The 22,617-nt window shown below is 44.6% G+C and overlaps 1 protein-coding gene across 1 annotated transcript; it reads left to right on the top strand.

The window, feature by feature from the left end:
• The first annotated feature begins 18,232 nt into the window (after nt 1-18,232).
• her6 (hairy-related 6) lies at nt 18,233-20,029 on the top strand. Its single transcript, XM_078258820.1, has 4 exons — nt 18,233-18,547; nt 18,715-18,810; nt 18,926-19,013; nt 19,170-20,029. The coding sequence occupies exons 1-4, from the start codon at nt 18,440-18,442 to the stop codon at nt 19,709-19,711; spliced, it is 834 nt and encodes a 277-aa protein (XP_078114946.1). The 5' UTR covers nt 18,233-18,439; the 3' UTR covers nt 19,712-20,029.
• Nucleotides 20,030-22,617: the final 2,588 nt, after the last annotated feature.

Genomic DNA, 22,617 nt, shown 5'->3' with positions numbered 1-22,617 from the left:
GGAAAAAATAATATTACAGTAATATATTACTAAGTAATGCGTTACTGCCCAACACTGCTTAGCAGGTGTTCAGAGGTCTTCACAGGTACATACACAGCAGATCTGACCACCACGAAGGATAATTAGACCCCATAAAAAATGCGGTTGATCTGAATAGACCCTAATAAAGAGAGAACACCAACACTGGCAGCAGCAAGATGCGCTATCAATTAACAAGCAGTTGCAGTCAAAAAAACAGCAGCAGTGTAATAATAATGTCCTAAGAACAAAATATCTTTAAACAACAAATATCTTTATATGCACCAAACATTTTTTTCACTCGCACCAGTCCTATTTTCACCCCCTGATGAGGCTTTTTTTGGATGCAGTGCCAATGTAGGTAGAGAGTAGTTAACCACAGGCAAGAATGGGAGTGTTTGAGAATGAAAGAGGGAGGGCAAAAAAAAAACACTGTTGAAATGTTGTCACGTCATTCAGGCCCATATCTGAACAAGGGCAAATATTTAGCTTGTGGGAAGGGAAGATGTTGGAGTCTGGCTGATGTGTGGCAGGCTGAGTGAACATGTAGAGCATGTGTGTATGTGTGACTGTGTGTATAGTGACAACTGTGAAGTTTGTATAAGAGGAGTGTGTGGCAGTGTGCACATGCAAGGTTGCATGTGTGAGGATGTAAAGGGAGGGTTTTTCCACAAAGAATGACTTTCTTTGCACGTGAGACCATTTTGACAGTAGTTTTAAGAATAGCCTCAATCCATTTAGTTGAGTCTTTAACAGCTGCGGTTAAAACAGACAGAAGATCCTTTTCATGAGAATTTCACCACAAAAACAACCATTTTCTCCTTAATGTGTTGATTAATACAAGCATATTTAGTTTCATAGACAAACAAGGTACCGCATGTTGTATTAAGCTGCCACAGATGATTGATGCTTAATCTTCGCACCACTAACCTTAACATTTTATTGTCTTTTTGTTTGACTGCTGAGTGTTGTATAAACTAAATTAGGTGTAATCTTTGATTATTGATCAGTCAATGCCATTTCTGTCCGATAATAAAGTATGATACAGATTGTTAAAAAATTTCCTCCAAGCCTCATTATAGTCTCTGAAGTTGATCAACATTGTGAAAACGTGTCACCAAACCCTGTGCTCTAAATTACTTTAGTTTCACATGAAGTAAAATATGTCTGCTCACACATTTAGTTAATTTACTTTTAAGTAAGAAGGACAGATCACGATAAACGATATGGTAAACAAGGGACTATCCCGCCAGTCAGAGCTTACTCATCGTCTGCTTGGAAGATGTCCGGGAACCAGGTTCACCCACTCAGCACCAGTCTGTCCTCTTTTCACCGCTATGATTAACTGAAGTCATGATGGCTGACTGCATCAGCTCCCTCTGAATGTTGGATGAGTTGACATCATTAAAACAGGTCACACTTGACACCTCAAATGTTACACCTGCGCATAACTTTGTGTTAACGAGTGACTGTAACACAAGTCAAATTAGCAGACTGAAACAACATGTTTATTATTACTGCTGCTACTAATACTAATACTACTACTAGTGGTAGAAACAACTGAGTACATTTACTTAAGTACTGTACTTAAGTACAGTGTTGACGTAATTGTACTTTATTTGATTATTTTCATTTTCTGCTACGTTACATTTCTACTCTACCACCATTCAGAGAGAAAGGGTGTACTTAATATTCCACTTCATTTATCTGACAGCTATAACGTAGTTACTACTTTTCAGATGAAGAATTTGCATTGAAAATATGATAAGCTTATAAAATGCGATGTATTGGTATAGATTTAACCACATTGTGGATTGTTATCCCTCACAAAAAAAAGCAATGTCTAGTATGGGCCATTGTCACATTTTCGATGTATATGAGTTGTTAGCTGTTCCACCAAAGAGACATTTCACCTGTAAAAACTGTCCAAGGTTCAAATACATAAAATTGTCCAATATTTGACAAAAACCCAAAGATCTAAGAAAGCTAAATAAAGTCTCAAAAAAGTTTTGACCATCGGCCTAAACTAGCTGTATATAAAATTGTTAAAACTAGTTCCGCCTGGACAAGCTCCAACAGTAAAACACTGCTTATGCATTGATGCATCATTAACAATCTAAGCGGTAGAGCACTGGTAATGAGTGGGAGAGGTATTCTGTGTCCTGAAAAGCAACAAAATATTGTTAACACATATAGATGCTATCTATGTGAAGCATGTTACACACTACTAATCATCAATTTATTTGACCTTAGAGTGGGTGGCCCGAGAGATGGTAAAGATGGCTGAAAGCAGTCTGTGGGGTAATTGATTTCATACATTTGAGGAAGTAGATGACACACACTCTGTAGCATGGCTGCCTGGGTCAGTGTGAGTTATAGTGTGGTAAAAGAGGATGTGTGTATGTGTATATGGGGGGGGGGGGGGGTGCTACTGCATGCCAACAGGGTCGTGTTTGCATCTCCTGAGAGGCCCAGAGAGGCGAGATCTTATCTGGCGCGTGCCTCAGTCGCTGTTTCCCACAATCTGCATGCTCCACTGCCAGGAGGGGGGTGAGAGGGAAGACTTATGATTATGTGTGTGTGTCAGCAGGGGTCCTGTCCTGTCAACTTTACGCCGTTTTGACTGCCGTGACATTGTTGATGTGCCTCAATACAGTGACCCCCCTCCACACACACACACACACACACACACACACACACACACACACACACACACATTCACACACCCTTTTTCCGCTTTTTTTTCTTCTTCAAAGGTTCCGCACATCAACAAGGGCCTCCTTTTCTGTGAATGTCGCATATTTGGCTTTTCATCAGTGCCCCCATTCCTCTTTTTTCTTTTTCTAAAGACCCCCACCCCTCCCTGTCTTTTCCCTTGACTATGTTTTTCACTTTGATTGGATCTTTGCTCAGGATTAAGACCCCCCCCAGTCCCCCACCATTACCACCATGGCATGCTTTTCTTATGCTGTTTGCAATGAATGAGAAGTGATGAACCATTACAGCACATATTGCAGAGCTTAAATGATGACCTTGGCAGCAAATTTAGTAGGGAACACACATACATACATATCCACAGACATACAGGACACACACACACACACACACACACACACACACACACACACACACACACACACACACACACACATATACATGAGCAAACACTCACCTACCACTCTTTCATACAGGTGCCTTTATACTGGAGCCTTATGATTTTCATTTCTATCCATATGACCTCAAATATGTTGGTTATTATGATATATCCTATGTACACCTGCAAGGGAACCCATTTCACCAAACTGCCGATAAATTTGCGTGCACTGCAGGGCTCGCACATGCTCACGCATGGGTTGTAAGTACGGCATTTGTGCTAAATAGTAAAACGTAACAAAATGAGCACGATAGGATATTATCTCATGTTACAAATTGCAACTCGCTTGCTGCAAATGGTAACAAGAGGTAACTTTTGAAATGTTAAGCTTTTGAAACAAAGAATTCACTCAAACTATTATGTTCACCTACCTAGGTAGGCAGGACAGGCTGAAAAGACAAGTTTAGATTTACTAAAAACATCTTGCCTTTACATTTTTTTAATTATTATTCACCATGTAAACAACTTACAGATGTGTAGCCTGTTAATTTGACCACATTAGATTTTACTCAGCAGCTGTCTGTCCATGTTGTCCACGTATTTCTGGCTGTTTGCATGTGTGCGATTAAGTGTTTGTGTGGGTGCACACATGGGTTTTGAACAAGCTTCCCAGAGGTTAGCTGAAGAAAGCCTGGCAGATTTCAGAGAGTCATACCAGGTCGAACCCAGAGCCCCCTTACATCTGAATCTGATGTGTGTGTGTGTGTTTGTGTGTGTGTGTGTAGCCGCCCCCACAGCTGGGAAGAGATCGATGCAGCCTCCACCAGCAGGCTCCTGGCCCCCGGCTGCAACTGTCTGAGAGGCGGTGGGGTGTGTATGTTAGGGAGGGAGAGAGGGCAGAAAGAGGGATGAAGTGAATGAGTAGCAGAGGGAGGGATGAGGGAACAAAATGAGAGGTAAGGAGGGAGGGTGGGGAAGAGACAAAATATGTCCAGGCTGGCTGACTCATTCCCTCCTTACCTCCCTCCCTTACTCACAAACACACATATGCTCTCTCCCCTGAATACATACTAGTATACACACACACACACACACACACACACACACACACACACACACACACACTCATGAATACACACCTCTACTTTCTCTGCCAAGCGCTCCTGTGCCCTTGCTCATCTGCGTGGGGGGCCCTGCAGGCAGTCTGGGCCCTTACGTGCCCTCTCTGTACACACACAGATGTACACACACACAAATGCACACACACACACACACACACACACACAGAGGAGTTGATGTGTAAGACACGCTCTGATCCTGCATGCTGATGATGAAAGACCGGCAGCCGGGCTCGTGCCAGAGGGCAAGACCTGATAGGAACCCGCTGATTCTTGATCCTCCTCCTCTTCCTCCTCCTACTTCATCACTATTGGAATAATTTGAATTTCACCAGCGTTTTGTTGTGCTTGCTGTTTTCCTCTTTCATCTTAAACAGCATCTATCCAGGTTCCTCTGTTTTCTATTTAACTGGATTTAAGTAGACGGTCTAAGTTGTCATTTGAGCAGTTTTCAGGAAAAACAGTTGTTTGCTGAGCAGAAGTCAAATGAACATTCCCTGTATATGTGTGGTTTTGTATTAATGCCTAGCTCTGTGTGATGGAGTGCAAAGCTTCATGTTTTTACGTGCATAGCCCCCAGCCTTACACCTGGCCTGGCAGGAGCTCTGGTCCCACCCCTCCTCCTCTGGTTCCTCCATTAAACCCATCACCTCCAGCTCCACCCCCCTAAAACCAAGAGAGGGAGAGACAGCACAAGACACTCCTTCTGGGTTCTTCAATCACATAAACAGTACTCTTAGGTCTGAATAAAACCTGTTGCCCACATTCAAGCGCAGTTATGAGAGAGAACATACCACATGTGGATGTCTGGTGCAGATGGCCTGGGCGATGAAGGCATAAATTAGCTTGTGCAAGGAAGGGAGATCCCCCATTGTTCTGATGGATTGCACACACAGACACACACACACACACACACACAGACACACACACACACACACACACACACACACACACACACACACACACACACACACACACACACACACACACACACACACACGCATGCACACAAGCCCTCTGAGTCTGGCTCAAGCAGGAAGATCACACACTTTCTGTCACAGCCTCTCAGATCAGGCTGCCCAGAGCTTCCTGTAATCCCTCCTCTGTAACATTAATTATAAACTTGTGCTTTGTGTCCCGCGGACCAACCGTGACTTTCCCAGGACAATTAAAGTTACTCAGTAGAAGAAGGGGGATTGGGTAGAAAAAGAGGGAAAGGGGATCAGGGAGTGAGTCAGGGGATTTGACTAGAATTGCATCTAAGGGTGCTGAAATAAGGCAATGGGTGAGATGAGAGTGGGAGTTTAGTGCTGGGCGCACAGGATGTCTAACTTCAGTTAGGGCAGGGATAAGTCATAGGCACTGGAGCTTTTATATTATTCTGTAAGTGAGGTTTTTAGCATAAGCTTCAACCCCTGAGTCGAGGGTTGAACTGGGTAGGGTCTGGGTGGGCAAATGCCTTGCCTGGATGGGTGTGGATTAGCTGCCATCTCAGGGGAGTAATTGGCCGATGTGTGGGAAACATGACCCTGTTTTACTTCTCCACCCCAGTAATTCATGAATGTAATAAAAATGCTTATTACATGGCTTTGTTCAATACTCAATTCTCAATTACGGCATTCTACAGTTACCGCTATGCACGGAGTTCTGATCATAGACTCTGGAGGACCATTTTTAAATTGATGAAATTATTATTAAACCAATATTGTGTGTCAAATTATTGATTCATTTAGAAAGTAGCTGTGTGATAAGCAGGATAATGTAGAGTGAGTGGGTCATTATTGAGAATTAAACCCCGACAGGGTGATGCAGGATCCAGACATGAAGACCGGTCGTGAATTAATGACTGTGACAATGAATGTCTTTTTTTGGCCTTGCTACCTGAAGTTATGTATTTACCTACCACGCCAAAATGGCTGCACTGTGCAGCACTGTCCCTGGGGGCTTGCAATAATTGCCTGAATATCTGTCCCACTGGTCACTGACCTTTAACAGGCCACCAAATCACTAAATCCTGTTTGACTGTTTGTCAAACACTTATCTTGCTTACTTTCAGATAAGCGTGACTCACTCTGCTGAGGGCACTTGTGCTGCACTGTGCTGGCTTACAGCAAGTTGGGGGAAGGATAAAATACAGTATACGGTCAAATAGAGAAACAGCCTTTTTTTCAGAATGTGGCTGACCAAACTGTGTCCCTGCCCTTTGCCTTCTGCATTGCCCTGAGATGACTTCACTTCTGCAACTTACTGTGCCAAAGGCAAACCCTTTCAAGGTGCTTCTGATCTGTTTGCAACAAGAGGGTGGATTTCTAGATAAGTGGAGACAGGATAGTTAGGCCAGCCAGTGAAGTGGTTCATTTGACAGATGTTGTTTTCCCAAATGGATCTGATAGGCTGCTGTTTAATCCTGTTAAGGCACCTTGCTTCGGGACATGAGCCCAGCTTCTTCAGTGATGCCATTTCTCTGAACCCTTGACCCCTCGCTGTGGCTACTGAGTTAAACTACTCTGAGCCATGATGATATGTCGACGTGTCACCTCTGTCTCCCACATGTTCCATTCATATATGCAATTGTTCTGCATTAATGATTTATATTCAATGGAAGCAGTCTGTACCAAATGGGTAAACACAGCTCATCTGGCTAACTAATAGTCTTTATTTCAACAAACTCACTTTGATGTAGGGTATTCATCAGGGTGTTTTACTTGAGCCTGTTGCCGAGTTGTTTTTTCACATTTGGTCCTTTGTTACTTGAGCACCTAGTTGGCTGGTGGAGTAGCTACAGCACACTCCTCCTAACATTCAATACAGATGCAGAAAAAACTGTATACTGTATTTAAACTGTAGTACAGTACAAAGGAAGGATAAGGTAGTGATGGCATGTAAAGCATTTTGACATCACCAGCCATGTTTGCATTATATCTAATACTGTATGTATGGTTTTTAGTTGCCTGACCTTACTCATACCTCAACCATACTGTAGTTGCAATGAAAAATAAATATTGTGCCATGAACTACCATAAACATGTCGGGTTAATTCTACTTGAAATTAGAAAGACCAGCTTCAGAACTGAGAGGTTACGGGTTTAGTCCTGTAGCTGAGATTTTCTGTCTGTTCTTTTGAAAAGTCGATAAGAGGGACATTGAAATGACCTTAATCACTTTTGCGTGTGGATAATCAAAATGATGAGCTTGAAAGCAAAAATGTGAACGACCACACAATGAAGTCAAAGGACAATGCAGTAGGTTGAAGAGAGACTAGGAGCACACGCTGTGCCACAGGCAGAATAGCTGCATAACAACAAGTGAGAATATCTTCTTACTTGGCTAAAGAGAGCAAGGACAGGTATTGCCTCTGTCCACGAAAATATTTTAGAATTGTTAACAAGGCCTTGGCATAATATTACCACTTTCTTGTTTGCTTTTGTTTATATACCCTAGATACTTTGCAGAGAGAGTATAGTGTTTTTGTGTTTTTCTTCTTTACATTCAGAGAAAAGGCTTCAGGTCAGTGTTGTTCTTGAATATTTTTTTTCTCTTTATCTTTTAACTAGCAGTGCATCTCTTCAGTAACAGTAACTATGTTTCCATCCACTTATCAATAGAATTATCTGAAGTTTGCTAAAAACATTCATGCTAATAAAGCCGGTGAAAGTGTGTTTCCATTCAACGGCTTTAAAGCGAATACAAACCTTATGCGTAGTGACGTCACATGCTGTTTTGCGGTCAAATTGGTATATCGAATAGATTTAAGACATTTTAAGTGGTTTCTATTCATTTTTGCACTGAATCGCACAACATTCAAGCTAAGATTTTCGAACAAAGTTTGCTAGCCAAAATGGATTGCGCCGTCTACCTACAAATGATTAATATTGCATAGGTTGTAATAGTGCTTATGTGCCAGCTGATAGCGACATATCAAGCTATAATAAGACAACAACGACGCTATCAAAACATCGCTATGATGATGCAGATGCATGTAAATGTCAGACGATAGCCGTGGCGGCGGCCTGTGGTTTTGGAACAACAGCGCTCCAAACAGTAAACAAATTAAATTAAAAAAGTATCTCATCTCCTTGTTCATCCACTTATATCTGTCTTTGTTGAAACCCGCCATGTCTGCAAAGAAAGTGGATATACGTGGCGGAAATGACCTAAAACTTTTACTTCTTCTTTCGTTTTATGGCGGGTTGCAACCATAAAATGACCTATAATGCAATCGCAAAAAATACGGTTTCCATAAGGCATTTTTCATTCGATATTATATTCGCATAAAAACGTGTGGATGGAAACATGGTTAGTGTTTATGTTTGCTTCCAAGGACTCTGTTATGTTTTACATAAGATAATAGTTAAAGGAACATTCCACCCCCAAAATTAAATACTTACCTCCATCTTACCTGAAATGCCACTGAAGTTGGGAGGGCCACTAAACCCACAGAGAGTTAAACTAGGTCGTACTGCTATCTGTATCCTGCTGTGTTTGGTTGTGTTTGAGTAGAGATTAAAAACAGAGAAGATAATGACTGACGGTCTCATACATAATGCTATCAGCCTCTCAATGTTAGACATGTTATTGCAGTCAGTTTACTTTAGCACAGTAGGTGGTGCATTTAGGTGGAATAAAAATTATTTGTTATCCAATATGGATTAAGTTGAGTGGAAAAGTGGATGAGGTGAGTAGAAGTAGTTAGCAAAGTGTGGCTCTGTTGAATGAATAAAGATTATGTACACTAGATATCATTCTCTTCATTGTGAGCCACACTGTGAGGAAAGTAGCACCTCTAATGGCCCTTGAGGAGCTGTGGTGAGCAAACCAGCCCTTTAAAATCTGAAATTAACACTGCAGCACCCAAAACTTGACTCCAGCCCAACCACTTACATTTCAACGGCCTTTCCCATATTCCTTTGCCCAGTGGCGAATGCGTGCAGGCTTAAGTGGGTGGAGAAGAGAAACTGATTTCTGAAACCAGTGTAAGGCTGAGAGTTGTAGCCAACAGGCTGCGATCTTACAGCGGCGGCAGTTAGCTCATCTCCACGTTGAAAGCTGAAGCTCTCTGAAGAGGAACAATGGAGCCTGAAATGGGTGTGGCAGTAGGGGAGGTGAGGGGGCAGATAGGGTGTTAAAGTGACTGAGAGAGGGAGAGACTTTGGCAGAGATGGGGGGCAGCAAGGTGAAACCTGAAATGTGGTGGTGATGAGGTCATACCTGTGTGTGTGTGTGTGTGTGTGTGTGTGTGTGTGTGTGTGTGTGTGTGTGTGTGTGTGTGTGTGTGTGTGTGTGTGTGAAGACTCAGAGAGGATTTGGTTCACAGCCCCTTGAGGCCCCATCAGTAGTGATGTCATGGGAAACTATTACAAAGCCCTTGTTTGTAAACTCTCTCCATTTCCTTGTCAAAATCTTAGAGCCACATGAAAGCCTCTGTTTTCAACTCCTGAATAAAAACACAACATGTCTAAGGACAATCTAGTGTAACATTACCTGACCGGAGTAAAAAAAATACTGAGTGCAATAGTACTCCAACATGGACAAAAGATGTAAATCATTACTTTTCCTTTGATGTCCCTTCCTCTTAGTCTCTGTCTCCCTCTTGTCTTCATTACTTATCATTTCTCTCAACCATAAACATTGAGAACTGATCCCCGCTACTATCCTGCTGGAGCACGGGGCCCCTTTCTGTGCGGGGCGGTGAAAACAGATCAACTTGGAGGAGCTGGGAACTTGAAAGGAGGGCGCTAACTACAGGGGATAAACACATTCCTCTGCAACCCGGTCTGCCACCGTTGCCTCCACCGCTCGCCGGTGGCAGTGCAGGGGAGCTTGCAGCAAGAAGCATTGTTGCCACAAAGCGATGTGGAGGGGGGCAGCTGAATACCCCTGAGCTCCCTCAGATCTCACAGGCAGCAAGCAGCACTTGACCTTTCCAGCACTAAAGGAATATGACAGCCGTGAAGCTGACAGCGAGAATAGGGAGAGAGGCTAAGTTGGGGGGAACGAGAAGCAAGAGACAAAAGCCACACAAAATGCAGGCTGCCACCAAAACAGTTAGTTTGCAATCAACGTCAGTCATCCCTCTTGTCGGGACAGTTTGATTTCCACTTTTCAAATGAGGCGTTTATTTTTGGCCTGATAACAGGGCTGGCTAAATTGAAATTGGCAGCTCGACAATCTACAGATAATAGTCATCTACGCAGGAGATTATGTGAACAGCCCTTTCTTTTACTTTACTTGAGCCCCCACCCTCTCTCTCCTGTCGAAGACGAGAAAGGAAGAAAATGAGGGAGGGGGAGAGAGAGAGAGAGAGAGAGAGAAAGGGCTAATCTTAGTCACAATCAGAGGAGGCTGAGAAGGCAAAAAAGGGCATAAAAAAGAAGGGGAGGAGAGAGAAAAGGGGGCGCAGGGAGCAAAAAATAGAGTAATGTCCCAGTGATCAGGAGGAGGGCTAGACGGCGGTGGGGGTGTACAGGAGAGGTGAGGATAGAGAGAGAAAAAGAGGGAAGGAGGGAATTTCTTTAATGTGTCTGGCAGCGAACCAGCTGAGGTCTCAAGGTTATCCTGGCTTTGCAAACTCCCACGGGAAAGGTGGAGTGCTGAGGGCCGAAGGGGGGGAGACGAGGGCTTGAGGTGGAAGAGAGGAGGGAGAGATGGCTGCCCTTTTTCTCCAGAAGGGATTCTAATGCACTAGGGGAGAGTAATCCTAGGGGCCCTCTTGTCTGACAAGGTTGGCCTTGGCCCAGGTAGGAGGAGAAAAAGGGCTCTGGGGCCTCCCAGGGCATCCTCACAGACAGCTCTGCCCTCTGCCAGGTTTGCACAGGAGCAAAACTTGAATTATTACTCAAGCCATTAGTTGTAATCACATGTGTGTGATAACAATGTAATACCCCATTGATTCCCATTGTGAAACGCATTCTTCCTTCCAGGGAGGTCAGGGGCAGCTATTGTACAGAACAGCTGGATCCAGTTCAGCATCTGCTCTAGGACACTTCAGTAGAGCCTTGCTGACACTGGGCAAAAGCCCTAATTATATGCTGCTGTGTTGATTTATTTATTTATAAGTATGCATTTGTTATAACATCAGGCTTTCCTTCTTCCTCCATATCCTATTTCAAGACTTTCACACACCTAGACATCTTGGCAATGCACATTTTACTCTTTCTAAGTGAGATTGTCCAGATTTAAGATGAGATACGGTGGTTGATGCAGCAGCTATTGTGACAAGACCATCCAGTCTAATTTCCTCAAACACTGCCACTGGAATTTGAAACAGCTGTTAGGGAAGACAAAACAGTTTCATCATTCTTACTATAGCCCTTTACCTCTCTATTTCCTGCCAAAGTATTTAAACCCATCACCTTTATGCAAATATGAGTGAACCCTGAATTTGACACGTTTTATCTGCATGTGAAAGATCTGCATCAATACTCCGCATGTGTTTGTTTACACTAAAGGCCTATTAGAGATAATGATTCACAGCATTAAGCTGTCAGTTTAAGGAGACGTGTGTGCGTGTGCGTGTGTGCCTGCATGCCTGCCTCTTCAAAGGTTGGCCTTCTTATCTACAGTCAACAAACAGCCTCTTTAGGAGGAAATGGGGAGGCTTCATGTACCTGTAATTCAAATGCCCCAGTGCTCACTTGAAGTAAACAAGCGACACTCACAGATTCTCCCACACTCAGTTTCATGTGGACCTGATGGTTAATAGATAGAAAAATAAAGGGGGAGTCATGTTCAAAGGCTCAAATAAAAATGTAATGTTTCAGCTGTTTTTTGTTGTTTGTTGTCAATCTGGAAACTGGCTTTGAGGGGAAATTGAAAATGTCTTGCGTAGAGACTGATCATTGTCCCAAGATCAGTCTTGTTTGGCAAGTGGTTTTACGTAATCTATTCATATTTAGCCATAGGACCAGAACCCGTAAATACCTTATCAAACTTAGGTATAAAATGTAACTGTACAATGGTGCATATCGGGAATATCTGACCCAACTCTGACGTTATTTTGTACTGTATCTTTCCTGTTGTTCTACAATTTGAGCTGTGCATACAAATTTGTCTACAGTCAGAACATCTAGTAAATGGGGGTTGCACTGTATTTGCATGAGTGGCCCTCACCCCCACCCGCACCATTACAAGCAGCAGAAGCAACTGTATTCCCAGTTTGCTCCAGCCTCAGGCATGCTAACCAGAGACCCGGGCCAAGTCGCTGGTCCTCTCCCCAAACGCTTCCTCTGCACCGCTGCTGGGTTTGACTCACTATGACCCCTGACCTTCGGCGCTTCATTGCCTCCCCCACACATGCAAATATCGCTGGTCTGCTCCAGGAGGTATCGGAGAAAAGGAGAGGGTCGGATGGATGCAAGGAAGAGAGAGAAGGAGGAGTGACGTGGATGGATTGAAGCTAGCGGAGGGGGGGGGGAGCAAAAGGAGAGAGAGACCCCTAAAGGAAGTGCGAGCGTCTTGGTCTCTGAAGTGGAGGGAGGCAGTGGCAGCTGCCAGGGGAGGCTCCGGTCTACAGCCCAGCTCTGAGGCCCTAAAACATTTCTCTCTCTCTGTTTTAGCCAGCCAAAATGGACTCCAGCGCCTCTGTCTGCGAGGCTTACAGTGACCCATGCTGATCTTTCGTGTGTGTGTGTGTGTGTGTGTGTGTGTGTGTGTGTGTGTGTGTGTGTGTGTGTGTGTGTGTGTGAGAGAGAGAGAGAGAGAGAGAGAGAGAAAAAGAAAGCATGAGTACATTCATGCACTTATTGTTTTCCTTGCTCCCAGGCTGCTCGAGGCACCTCGGTGTGTGTGAGGGGAGGTAAGCGATGTGTGCGGCTGTATCTGGAGAGCCTCCAAACTCCCTCATCTCCTCTCCTCTCTCCTCCTTCTGTTCTCTCTGCTTGGAGGATCTGTCAGTTCTCCTTCTCTCTTTTTGTCCCTGCTTTGATCCTGCTCGCCAAGCCTTGGCTGGCCTCGCTAACAGCAGCTGAGCACAGGTCCTACTCCACTCCCACTAATAACACACATTTGTGCCACGCTGGGATAATGCGTGTGCACAGACACACACACACTTGCACATACACAAACACACACACATAAACACTCTCACTTGCTGCTCCACTTACTCCCCCTCTTCTCTCTCACACTCCAAAAAAAGTAACGGCTGGCTCTGCTATCATTCAGCGCTTTCTGTAAGTTGTCAGAGCTTATCGCTTTCACACAACCCTCTGTTTGCTGTAACCCTGCGCTCACACCATGAGCAACTTGGGTGATGGGTCATTCTATTCTGACTGATTGTGGGTGGTGCTAGAGCCTCTAAAGGCAGCCATATAGTGGATTGTTGTAGATACAGTATATTGTTTTTCACAGGCGAATGTAGAAAGATGTGTTTTGCCCATTTGATCAGTCTTTATCAGGATGTCAAGTCATTTTAAAGATTTGTGATTTTTAAGATGCGTGGCAAAAGTTACCCTATGTAGTTTTCAAAACAAACTAACATATCTAGATTATGTTCAATGTCTCTCACCAAAACACATAATGCGTACATCAAGTCTCACTTTAATGCATTTCCTATCTCATAATTAATTTGCAAAGTCTGTTATTGAATAATTTGAATTCTGTTTACATTAGTTTGTGGTCTTCTCCTTCACTTCTTTTACTGGTACATTGCTATTTTTTGGAGAGTGTTACCACCCACAACAAGTACTGCCACCCTGCAGTCAGCAGTATCATGTCAAACCTGTGCAAGTTTTGTGCGTCTGCAACCTGGTGTGCAGGGCGATAGGATGCAGGACACACATAATATAGAGACTCATTGATCAAAACAGTCTACTAGAGCAGCTTAAAACCTCTACGCAGAGTAGTTTGACAAAACATGTTTAACTCAGGGTCCATTTGCTTTTTCCTGAGCTATCAATCACATATCACAGTCTTCCTTACAATTGACCACCTGTTATCATGCGACCAAAGTTCCACACTTCGGTCATCTGACGACAACTGAGCGAACTCCATCTAAAGACTCTGAGATGTGGTTAAAATCTTCGGAAAACCTAACCTTTAGGTAAGATTACTTTGTTTAACTACTGTTTACAAAGTCAAGAATGAACTGTCACTCTAAACTTTATGGGAAACCATCAAGCTGGACCAAATAAAAAAATGTATCTTTAACTCTAGCATCTTTACTCCTGCAGTCTTTCAAGTAAAAGTTGTTGAGAACTGGGAGTATTTGACTGTTTGTAATGAGCTTGCTGTGTTGTTTGCCGTTTCCAAGCAGAGATGCAAAGTTCATCGGCTGTTGACAAGCAGTGACTGTGCACACATTGGCCACTCGCGCTGTAGGAAATTAAAGGACGTCTGGTGACTTGTTGACCATGCTAATCACAGTGTGAACTGTTGGATAAGTCAAGTCAGTCAACCACTGTGTGACAGCCTCTTGGAAAAGACACAGTGCCACCCTCAGTTTGGCAGCGGCAGCCACATGACACCTCCAGGCTGGCCTTGATACAGCCTGTCTGACTGTCTGCTTACTCCCACTCCTCTTGCCAGCCAATAATGAAGCTTAAATGCCAGCATAGGCATTTAAACTTCAACCCCATCACCCTGAACACACACACACACACACACACACACACACACACACACACACACAACCTTGTCACCCTTGTGGCACCAGGCGTGCCCGTTTGCAGCAGCTCTGTTCACCAATGGCTTACACATTAAGGCATGAGTAGTGTGTGACAACGGGCCATGTTTTGTGAGCGGAATATCTCACACTTTCACACACTTTAGCCCCACAATCTCCCTGTCTAATTGCATTATTGCTGCATTATTGCAGTGAGTGGAGGTCAATGGTCGAGAGGGCTCAATAAAGATATGAGTCCTGGGAAAGATTGGGAGCGGTGGAAATGAAAAAAAGAGGAAGAGGTAGATAAAGGAGGAGGGAAGTACAGCAAGGAGGGGTGATATAAAAAGAGAGATAAAAATGGAGAGAGGATAAGATCAAGAGGGCTGAGGGTTAGTGTGGGGACAGGCGAGGGAGGTCACAGGTAAAAAGAGTGTGAGAATTTGGAGAGTGAGGGCGGGGTGTCCCAAAGAAAAGATGTAAAATAATCACACTTGTTTGTTTTCCTGTCTGCAGGCCAGACAATTGCTATTGGCTTTTCATCAGTAAAGTATCTCTAAACATCATGTGATCAAAAGCTTTTACAACAGATAGCTGTGTTTGCTGTTAGTCAGCCCGTTTCCCACAGATTTCTTTTGATACAGGAGTTGAGACATAGCAACAGGTACACTCAGGGGACCGACGGTAGCCAGGTGCGCCTGATAAACTTGCAGGGAAAAGGGAGGGACCGACGGACCCAGGGCTCTGTGACTCAGTTCAGACCTCTTGCAACATGAGCGTGAGAAAGTCATTCAGCCAGAGAGCGTTCCAAAACCTACACTCTGTCTGCTTCACATCAATACATTTGTTTTGGAACTCTGTCAGTACCATTGTGAGGGGGAAATGGCTCAGGTGTGCGGTGCACAACAATGAGACATGTTAGTGATGTGTTTGACAGAGGTAGGCAGTGTTGTTGCGCATGAAGGATATTTAGGATTATAACTGGTTTAGGCGCATGTACAGACCAGACTCCCTCCTGCCAAAAGCAAAGTTTGCAATTACACACAAGACGTGTGGTTTCACTGATGCCTCCACATGCCAGTTTATCATTCTGACATTTTAGCTGGTAGAGTGTAAATCTAATTTAACCAGTCATTTAACAAGATTTCATCTTTTGAGACTAAAATCTGGGTGATATGAAATCAGCAAAAGCTTTAAAGGGGCTTGACCACATGAGAATAAAATGTTTGCAGGGATGTATAAAGCAATGAATGTTTTAGCCTTCTGATAACATAATGCATCCCTGTCCACAGCCTGTCATATAGTTTTCAGACATTGTAATTTACCACTGCATGCTCAAGTGCAGGCTTGGAGAGAATTTAAAACAATCTGTGCGCCTCTCTCATGTTCAGCTGAGGAGCCCTGTGCAGCTCCACGTTGCCTATCAAATTCACGATCTTGCGGCCAGCCGCTGGCGACGCCCCGCAAATCCAGGCGGCAAGCCGGCAAGAGGAGCACCTTCCCCTGGTCGCCTGCGCGCCACGTGTCGCGGTCTAAACAGCAGCTGGAGGTGTGTGAGCTCAGCGGAGAGCCGTGCTTTGAGATCCATATACTCAAAAAATAAAGCAATGGAGTTGTTATTTAATATCTTATTTTCATTACTTTTTCCGATTAAACCTCCCCTCACATAGGCATAGTTGTCCATTTAAACCACCAGATTCATGTTTTTTTCTTAATTGTATTCGGGGGAAATAGCCAGAAATAGTGGGAATACTTCCACCAGGAGAAAGTAAATAAACAAACGATGATAGGATTAAACATAAGTAGGCTAGTTAATGGTAGCGTAACTTAGAATCAGTCGACTTCAGTCTTTTCTTAGCGAAGTCACTGTTTCTGAAATTAGTAGTCTGAAAGAACACTTGGGGTAGGCTAATAGAGGAATGTGATGATCACCTCAAGGACTGTTAAAACTTTCAATATACCCACAACACTCCTAAACACGGTGATACGTATTACAGACAGCGTATGTTCATATAAACTTCCCTGTTATGGACCGCTGTCGCACAACTTGAAAAATGTAGAGCTGCTCTCCGTCAATAAACTTAGAAGACGCAATGATGAGCCCTATTTCTTTCTCTCTTTACTGCTCATCTGCTCTGCTCTGCTCTTGCGTCTCTCCGACTGCAATAAAGATAAGGAAACGAAATTATGACCTGAAATCTAAAAAAGCCTTGAACACTGTGGGGCGACTATAGGCGGGGAGGAGGAGGAGGCAGCGGTCTGATCGTGTGAGCTCTCCGGGCTCAGAAATATCTCTGCTCTGCTCTGGCTCACATTCCGATAAGGGAGCCCGATCCAGCTCTCTCTGTGGGCGTGGTTTTCCCAGGCTTTTAAAACAGCAGCTGCTATTTACCTTCCCCTCTAATGTAAACCGCCGCCGCCACATACCCCCCCTCACCCTCCTCCCTGGCCCGACGGCCCCCCGGCAGCCCGGCGGCCAAACCTCCAACCACCACGCTCATAAAACATCCTGGCACGTGCTCCACATTCACAGCACCGACAGATGATTAAATGGCAAAATGTGTACCACAGAGTTAAGAACTACAGTGGTAAATAAACAGCATGGAAATTAAGTGTGCGCATTTAATTGTATTATCTCCTCTCAGGGAAGGCTAAATTAACGTTACTCCAGGAACATAATGGTTGAGTTTAAGGCTGTGTGTGTATTTGAGGATTTAAGTTTGTCTCCTCTTGTGGTTTTGAGTTGTCATCTAAAGTTGTTTCTTTTACTAATGTCATTATAACAGTAACTTTCTGTGAAGTTTGGTAGAAAAGAAAACAGAACTGCTCCCTCCCCGTGCCTCCATGCCACATGTTTGAAACTCTGATTGCCAGATAGGCTACCACTTCCCACTGGTGGTTTTTAAACGGTACAGAAGTTTTACTTTCTTTTTTTCATTTAGCCTACTGTAATAAGTTAGCAATTAAATTAGGACACTTCGATTCTACAAGAGTTAGGGTAACTTTGTCTGTGGAGACATAATCTGCTCAAGGCTGAATAAACGGTTTATTATTATAGTTTTGTTGTATTTTCTGCTGTTATCTCTTGTCAGGGACATTAAAAGGTCCCTGTGCCCGCTCCTTGTGGCGGTGCCCAGTCTGCGGCTCCACTGTTAATATGTAAACGGTACGATGATTGAAGACTGAAGGCAGTTTCCCCGGCTGTGCCCTGAACCCGGGCCTCGCGCCATTGGCCGCCAGCTCCAGCGGCCAAACAACCAATGGGAGGGCGCCGACCACGAGCCGTCCTCCCTCGGGCCGCGTGTCCCTCGCCCTGATTGGTGGAAAGTTACTGTGGGAAAGAAAGTTTGGGAAGTTTCACACGAGCCGTTCGCGTGCAGTGCGAGATATAAATACAAGCCACACGCAGAGAGCCCAACAGAGAGACTGCATCCGCTCGTGATAGACGCTGCTGCGCAAAGCTCAAACGGATTTTAACTTGATACATATCTCAGGATTTTTTTGAGGGAGAGGGGACTTTGAATATTGCAAGCTGAAAATATTCATCGTCCTTTTCCCTACACAAGTGGATCGTAATTTGCTGTGGTTTTGTGGGATATTTCCGATAAGAAAATGCCTGCCGATATGATGGAAAAAACCTCCTCCTCTCCGGTTGCTGCAACCCCGGCAAGCATGAACACAACTCCCGATAAACCCAAGACAGCCTCTGAGCACAGAAAGGTTGGTACAAAGCCTATATTGAAAAACATTTCCCCTGATTCAAAAAACAGCCTAAAACATTTAATTTTGTACACAAGTTTTCAGAAGTTCAGAGGATTTTCACTTTTACGCACGAAACAAGAAAGCAATTAACAGTTAATGGCATTTGTTTTGTTTTTTATTTTTAGTCATCCAAGCCAATTATGGAAAAGAGGAGAAGAGCCAGAATCAACGAGAGCTTGGGGCAGCTGAAAACTCTCATCCTGGATGCGCTCAAAAAAGATGTAAGTAGCCTACTCACTTAGCGTCCTAGTTATTAATAGCTTTCAAAACTGCCCCTGTCAAACAGTGAGAAAGTGTGTGCGTAATCTTAACCATGTGTGTTTTCCGTCCCCTCAGAGCTCCAGACACTCCAAACTGGAGAAGGCGGACATCCTGGAGATGACGGTGAAGCATCTCCGGAACCTCCAGAGGGCTCAAATGACCGGTAAGTCGCATTTCCCGGACTAATCTGTCTCATGATTGTGCGGTTAAGATGTCTAACAATCCTGCTTCAAGACCCACATCTACACTTTGCGGATAAAACAACATGTGCATATGAATAACCTTCGTTAAATATACCTGTCTGTTTTTTTTTCTGCAGCTGCCCTGAACACCGACCCCACTGTCTTGGGAAAATATCGTGCCGGTTTCAGCGAGTGCATGAATGAAGTCACTCGGTTCCTGTCCACCTGCGAAGGTGTCAACACCGAGGTCAGGACGCGGCTCCTCGGCCACTTGGCCAGCTGTATGACCCAGATCAACGCGATGAACTACCCCAGCCAGCATCAGCACCAACACCAGCTCCCCTCCACCGCCGGACCAACCCACCCCTCCTTTGGCCAGTCCATGGTGCAGATCCCCAGCTCATCCCCACAGGTCCTGCCCATGAACCCAGTGTCCTGTAAAGGAGGCTCGTCGCCTGCTAATTTACCATCAGACGCCACCAAAGTGTACGGCGGTTTCCAGATCGTGCCTGCCACAGACGGACAGTTTGCATTCCTCATACCTAATGCAGCGTTTGCTCCAAACGGCCCCGTTATCCCCGTGTACGCCAATAACGCCGGCACACCGGTCCCTCTACCGGCTGCGGTTTCCCCCGGAGCCCCGTCAGGAAACTCGGACTCAGTGTGGCGACCCTGGTGAAAAGTGGAAAAGGACCATACAGACTTTAAAATGACACTTAATAGTTCTCTCTTTGTTAAAGTGTAGACAGTTGTTTTGAATCTGGTTTTTTTTCTTCTCGTAAAATTGAAAGAGTATGCACTATATTTGTACAGCTAACAAAGGAGTAAAGTTCATATTGAAATGAGATTTGTATTGTGGAAGTCCGTTCACTGCATTTTTTTTATATATATATTTGAGTTGTCTTTTTTTACTGTGTGATGCCAAAGATATGTTCAATGCTCTTATGATGATCTTCGTTTTGGAAGACAAATAAATTTGTAAAGATACAAAAAAAAACATACGCTTGTGTTGTTATTTGGGAAAACTAAACCTGATCTTCTTATGCGTAAAACTGCGAATATTGCACATTTCCGCTTGTTAATGTAGTTTATTCGTTACTTAAACTATAGTAGGTACATGTGTGTGTGTAAAAGCAAAACGGAGTGGTAGACATTTTCAATGTATCCTTGTTTGATGAAAATCACTTTGGAGTGGGCTACATGAAATCAAAAAGTGTTTTTAAAACACTGGTTAGAATGCAATAAGATTCACGAATAGATAGAAAATGTTTAGTTTTGAGCCTGCAGCAGTAATATATATAAATATATATTTACTATAGTAATATAGTAAAAAAGTATTGCTGGGTGCGGGAGACTGTCCTCTGCAGTAATGTTTATGGTTTAATCTCTGCAAAAATGGGGTGCTATTTATTAAGTGGCATGCATCTTTCTAAAGTGTCTATGAGCAAAAACACTGTAGCTCTAAAATAAACCAGGCACAGAGGCGAGACTAGTGCTGTTTCTTATGATGATAGTCCAGCACTTTCGCCTTCCTGGTTGGAACTTTGGAGTCTTAAAGAGGTCACTTCCGCCATCTAGCAGCGCAGAAGTGCATTGCAATGTGATTGGTATGTGTTTGATCAGTGAGTGGAGCATGAATGCCTGCTGTGGATGTGCATCTCAGATGAAAAAGTGCACAGCCTCTCTTTCTAATTTAAGAGATGGTAAATGGAAAAATGAAAATACTCTTGATTATTATTTTATAACTCAAGACACTAGAAGATTTTGTTGGAGAGGCAAGAGGTTGCATCTATGAGTAAAATTACCGTGTCAGACCAGCTGTTGCAGAATTTGATCAAAACGTGTCAGTTGAATCTCTTGTGAACATATTTCATTATGACATAAAGCTAAATGGCTATCAGTGCAAATAATGCTGTCACTCTTTCCACTCAAAAAAATCTAAATTGGAAATTACTTATTAAACTAACATTCAACCATCAATTTGAAGTATTCAAGCTATTAAAAAAAAGCTAGATAATCATCATTATGAGGATTTCCGCTGTTCAGTCAGCTTTAACTTTGCCAACAGCATTAATCTCCTGACAGTATGGAGCAAAGAGGAGCCTGTGTCTTTAATCACTGCTGAGGGAGTTCCTTGATGCCAGGGGATGGGGGGGGTTGACAGCAGAAGGACACGTTAAACACCTCGCCACTGAGCCATGTGGTAGCGCTCTGCTCTGCCCAGGTGTTTGTGCCCCCGCAAGCTATCCGAGTGTGGCCCTTCTTTGAAGGGTGTGTGTGGGGAGGGGGGTGCAGGTGTTTGCAATTATCAGTGCGCTAAGAGGCACAAAGTGTGGATAAGTGCCATCATTTTGAATTTCCATCACACCTTTTTACGGGGGGCCATGCATCCCTGTTTGATTGAAGCCATGTGTGTGCTCGTGCCTGTGCGTGCATACGTCTTGTGTGTGTGTTTGTGCAGGGTGCTGGGTGAGGACATGCCTGGCCAAAGGGCACGGTGAGTGAGGTAGTGGGGAGTTAAGTTGGGGGGGGGGTTAAGGAAAGGCCTACCACATAGGATAACAGTCGGCCTCCTGTGAGCCAGAGCTTCTCCGCACAAACAGACACAGTCACACATACACATAACGTTCCCACAGCATTCCAGCTGTGCTAGGACCAGTGTCGAGCTTCCTGCTCTGAGCCCGGGGCCACAGCTGGACACGGGACTGGGAGGCACGTGGTGTGACCCGGACAACACCCAGCTGCTGAGCCCTCCCACTCCACCTCACAGACTTTCCCCCTTTTCCTCCTTTCCACTCTTCCTCCCCCCCACCACAGACCAACATCTTCAGTGGTCGCTTCCCCTCTGGAGAACAGCTTTACGAGCCTCTCCAATTACCCAGTGCAGTGGCCGAACTGCCGGAGTGACCGCACACATGTCACAACACGACCGGGGGGTTAGCTGCCATGCGTGTCCATTAACTTTTCCCACACTCCGCGTGCATGCAGAGAGCGAAAGGAGGGGGAAAAAAGCCCCTCTGCTTCCTCCTTGGCTCCCTAAGTGCTACCATATGGTCTGCTCTCTCCCTCTCTCTCTCATGGTTCCTCTTCCTCTCTCTATCCCCCTCTCTCTCTCGGCCCGTCACTGGGGCTGTCTTTGATTGCAGCCCAGACAAGTGAGAGCTTTATGATTTAAGCCCAGGGCTTGCTGTACCAAGCCCTGGACTCATTTTGAAGCCAAACTCCTCTCCCTCCCCTCCTCACCTCTCCCTCCTCCTGCAGTTGCAGGGGAAGGCTGTTTTCTGGCAGGAAATGAATAGCTCCCAGATGAGCGCAGGAACCTGAGAGGTCGTGAGAAAGAGGCGAACCCCCCTCTGCAGGCCCGGCCTGCTGCCAGCCGCCGGGGGAATGTGGGAGAGCGCCTCTCTGACACACGCATCAACCCCTCTGCCCTCCACCACACCGCCTGACTGACTGACTGCCTGCCTCGGCGCTGGGCCCTGAGCCTGGAAATAGACTGATAGACAGTGCAACCGCCACCGAGCCAGGCAGCATGGCTCATCAGCCAGCCAGCAGAGCAGCCAGGCAGGGAAAGAGAAAGCTGTG

The sequence above is a fragment of the Sander vitreus genome, chromosome 9, assembly GCF_031162955.1.
Source record: "Sander vitreus isolate 19-12246 chromosome 9, sanVit1, whole genome shotgun sequence".
NCBI classification, from domain to species: Eukaryota; Metazoa; Chordata; class Actinopteri; order Perciformes; family Percidae; genus Sander; species Sander vitreus.
This window is presented reverse-complemented; position numbering and strand designations above follow the sequence as displayed.

Bases quoted from the DNA above. Each gene is read 5' to 3' on its own strand.
- her6 (XM_078258820.1), top strand. From the start codon at position 18,440: ATGCCTGCCGATATGATGGAAAAAACCTCCTCCTCTCCGGTTGCTGCA. The intron at 18,548-18,714 runs GTTGGTACAAAG...TTTTATTTTTAG, and splicing joins CAGCCTCTGAGCACAGAAAG to TCATCCAAGCCAATTATGGA. The intron at 19,014-19,169 runs GTAAGTCGCATT...TTTTTTCTGCAG, and splicing joins CCAGAGGGCTCAAATGACCG to CTGCCCTGAACACCGACCCC.